The following is a 4,507-nucleotide window of genomic DNA, read 5'->3' on the forward strand; positions in this document are numbered from 1 at the left end:
ATTTTGTTATAATAAAATGCGTATAATGGTAATGTTTCATTTTCCTTAAGGATATAGAATTTTTTTTCCATCATTTTGTTGAAAGAAAGTATTTTCCTCCGTATAAATGAATGTTTTATTATTTAGGATTCATTTTTCTTCTTCAAAATTGAACCCAACTCTATGCCAACCAAATGCACTTCTTTTTTTTCTCAATGTTCTAATGGGCTTATAACTTCAAAAGCAGATTTAGTAAAGTTCGGTCCGGTACTCCGGTCCGTATGCTTAATTAGAGCCTGAAGATCAGCTTCGCTGTTCCGCCTTTGTACATACATCAACAATGGCGTCTGCCATTCTACATTTGGTACGTAATCCATACACGTTTTATTAAATACTTGTTGTGTTTCCTCTATCGAGTAAGCTCAAATCATCTCTGTAAATTGTGCTCTTGCAGAGCCTTGGGTATAGCAGTACAACAAGGGCTTGTATTTCTGAGGTAAAAAACTAAAATCCCTCTGGCTTTGAATTCGTTATTGCAGTTTGGTTTTTGTATTTTCGAACTGATTTTACTTCAATTCTTCTGTGTTTTCGAAACTAGAAATTAGAATTTGGATGCCGAATTTTCGTGCTGAAATCTGGAAAATCCGGTGTATTTTTGGTATTGAACCCTAAATATCACAATCATGTTGCTTTCCTTACAGGAAAGAAACCACGAGAAGGTGAAGCTCTTAGACAACATCAAATCCATCGATGAAAAAACGGTCATTTCCAATTCCCAACAATCAAAACACCATAAACTTCCTCCACTAGTTAGCGCGCTAAAAGCTTCATCCGAGCAAAAAGTTGCAAGTTTTCACTTTCCTGGACATAACAGGGGTAGAGCAGCTCCTTCTTCATTGTCTAATCTCATTGGACTACAACCTTTCCTCCATGACTTACCTGAGCTTCCAGAACTTGACAACTTATTCACACCTGTGGGACCCATTTTAGATGCTCAAAAGCAAGCAGCTGAATTGTTCGGAGCTACAGAAACATGGTTCTTAGTTGGGGGAACAACATGTGGAATCCAAGCATCAATCATGGCTACTTGTTCACCAGGAGATACACTAATTCTCCCAAGAAACTCTCATATCTCAGCTTTTTCTTCCATGGTGTTATCTGGTGCTATACCGAAGTACATTACCCCTGAGTATGATTCTGATTGGGACATTGCTTCTGGTGTTACTCCTTCACAGGTATGTTTAGAAAACTCACTAATTCTACATATTTTTACTTATGACCAAATTGCCCTTTTCAGTTGGAGAAGGCAATGAAAGAATTGGAAACAAAAGGTCAAAAACCATCTGCAGTTCTCATAACCTCCCCTACATACCACGGAATCTGCACCAATCTCCAACAAATCTCCACATTATGTCATTCCCAAAATACCCCTCTCATTGTGGACGAAGCCCATGGGGCCCACTTCGCCTTTCACAACTCCTTCCCTCTCTCAGCTCTCCACCAAGGCGCCGATCTCGCTATTCAATCAACCCACAAAGTGCTATCATCTCTCACACAATCATCAATGTTACACGTGTCAGGAAATATTATAAATCGAGAAAAAATATGTCAATGTCTACAAACCCTTCAAACCACTAGTCCAAGTTATCTCCTTTTAGCTTCTTTAGATGCCTCCAGGGCTCAAATTAGCGAAAACCCTAAAATTTTCGATAAAGCTGTCGAAATAGCCACCGAAGCAAAATCCCTCATTAAAAAAATCCCTGGAATCAGAATCCTCGATTCCGGTGTCAACATCGGAATCCTCGATTCCGGTGTCAACATCGGAATCGATCCTTTACGGATTACAGTCGGAGTTTGGGAGCTTAAGATTTCGGGATTTGAAGCGGATGATATTTTGTATGAAAATTATGGTGTGGTTTCGGAACTTGTTGGGACCCGTTCGATTACGTTTGCGATAAATCTAGGAACGCGGAGGGACGATGTTGTTAGGCTTGTGTCGGGGTTAAAGTACCTGTCGGAATCACGGATTCCGATTCCGATTCCAATTCCGATTCCGAGTGATGTACGGGTTTTTATGGGGATGTGTAGTGGGATGAGATTGAGCCCTCGAGAGGCGTTTTTTGCGAGTAAAAAGAAAGTGAGTTTTAGAGAAAGTATTGGTGAAATATGTGGGGAATTGGTGTGTCCGTATCCGCCTGGAATTCCATTGCTGATTCCGGGGGAAGTGATTACGGAGGAGGTGTTGAGGTATTTGATGGAGGTGAAAAATAATGGGGGGTTTGTTAGTGGTGCTGCTGATTCCAGTCTCTCCACCATTGTTGTTTGCAGTTGATTATGTGAATAGCGATGTACTTTAGTTAATTTAGTGTTGTATAGATAAAATAGTAAATGGATAAAGGATGTATCTCTGGAATATAAACATTGATTCTTTTTCTAGTGAATGAATGTTTGAAAATAATAATTTACTATTTATTTAAGAGTTTTTGTAAATTAAAATTGTGAATGACCAATGATAAATAAATAACTTACAAAATCTTATTGTTTCAGTAACTTTAACATCATCTTCTTCATGCTCTTCATTTTTCTGTGATTTCTTTAAAGCTTCAAACTTGGCTGCAAACTTCTTGCCTCGAGATCCTTTTTTTTTTTTCGTTTAATAATATATGTTTGTATGAAGATATAATACTCGATTCTAGTTGTTTTTTCTGAAATTTTTTATAATTCACTCAATTTTCTATGGATTCCCAAGGTAAGCTAAGCAAGCCGGCTCTAGCCAAAAACGTAAATTCTCACAAGGCAGTTCAATTTAAGATATTCCAATTTCTTCTTTAGGATTTCAAAACCCAAACTATAATACATAAACTACCAATAAAACCAAAAGTATTTACAACAATATTACCCGGTGCAACAATCTTACAACACATTTAGGGTTTAAGAGGAAAATCCAAGCTAGAATCCATGGAATCAGTTTTACCAAAGTGTTCTAGAAACCCACTTCTAATCTCATCAACCCGAGAATTTCCAGTTTAGTAATGCTCAGAACGTAGAATCTAATAGTTCTAGTGACAATCCGGTCCCCGAAAGAAACCAACAAGAAGCTAACGAGAATTTGCAACCCATTGTTAAAAAAATGCAACTATACAAACCACCAGAAGTCAAAGAAATGGGTGGAACGTGAAGAGTTGGCTTTGGCTAGGGCATATGTCGATTATTCTCTCGATAAACAATGCGAAAATCATCAACGGTTCAATGCATTTTGGGATTGTTATCCACTGAAAGCCTACCTACTGTTTTTTTACGGTTTTTATTTTTTGTATATATATATATATATATATATATATATATATATATATATATATATATATATATATATATATATATATATATATATATATATATATATATATATATATTGCTATTTACCCTATATTTTTCATGTTTCTTAGTTCAAGAAAGCCGTTAAGTTTAAATTTTTTTTTTTTATTTTTTCCCCTTAAGTTCGTTTTATTTTTTCGGTTTACCCTACAATTTTATTACAACTAGTTAATTTTACTCATAATTTACCAATAAAAAGGAATATAATTAATGATGCTTTACATGCATTTTTTGTGATTATCATAGTATATAATAAGCGCAACCTACGGTATGATGCATGAGTTACACACGAGACACTCTTTATAATTATATGATGCATGGCTTACACACGAGAAGGTCTTTATAATTATATTTACTTTTCTTATTTCTTGTACATAAATATTGAAATTCAATCTTTTACTATAAATTTATGTGGTTTCTGTTGGTGATTTTAGTGTCACCATGTCATTTTAAGTAACTGGAACTAATATGTGAGCTAATGGGCTTCATGAATTGTACTCTAATACATGTACGGGGTTGTGCGGAGCGCACGCATGTATAAGATCGAGTTAGAAGCCGGTTCGACGACTAGTCGGGGGTCCGGGGGTAGCGCCCCTTTAGCGGGGTCTAGGGGCAGCGCCCCTAGCGGGGTCCAAGGAGCAGAGCCCCTAGCTGGGGTCCCACCTTTGCATGTGGGAACATAATGGAAAATTCAATTTATTGAGGGTGATTATGGTAAAACTAACGAAACTCATTAGTTTTGGTAACCCTAATCCGGATTAATATTACTTGCTTTCAAAGCAAGTAATGAGGGCCCAACCCTAATGAAACCCTAATCGTGTTTAGTATATAAACAACTCTTCCTTTCCAGAAGACGGGTTCTTTAGCTCTCGTTTTACATCACACATTCACAGAACCTTTTAGCATAGTAGCTTATGTTTTCTGTGCCTAGAAACGTAGTTGTCCGCTTGGATTATCCTACGCTGAATTTCTTGTAACCCAGACATAGGGTAGAAATATCAGTTCGGAAAGTGATATCACGATCCAAGCTGGTATCCACATCTCCACCGCAAACCCTAATTTTCCCAACAGTTTCTTAATTCAAAGACCACTTTAATTACATTGTTGTAATTAAAGCAATGTATACAATTACCTCAATGTATACAAGTAACGC

At 36.8% G+C, this 4,507-nt stretch overlaps 1 protein-coding gene across 1 annotated transcript; it reads left to right on the top strand.

Moving 5' to 3' along the window:
- The first annotated feature begins 225 nt into the window (after window positions 1-225).
- Window positions 226-2,456, top strand: LOC145005940 (uncharacterized). Its single transcript, XM_078965042.1, has 4 exons — window positions 226-343; window positions 434-475; window positions 681-1,214; window positions 1,277-2,456. Exons 1-4 carry the CDS (start codon window positions 320-322, stop codon window positions 2,309-2,311), a joined length of 1,635 nt encoding a protein of 544 aa, XP_078821168.1. The 5' UTR covers window positions 226-319; the 3' UTR covers window positions 2,312-2,456.
- The last annotated feature ends 2,051 nt before the right edge of the window (window positions 2,457-4,507 follow it).

This window comes from Lactuca saligna, chromosome 7 (genome assembly GCF_052625555.1).
Source record: "Lactuca saligna cultivar CGN05327 chromosome 7, ASM5262555v1, whole genome shotgun sequence".
NCBI classification, from domain to species: Eukaryota; Viridiplantae; Streptophyta; class Magnoliopsida; order Asterales; family Asteraceae; genus Lactuca; species Lactuca saligna.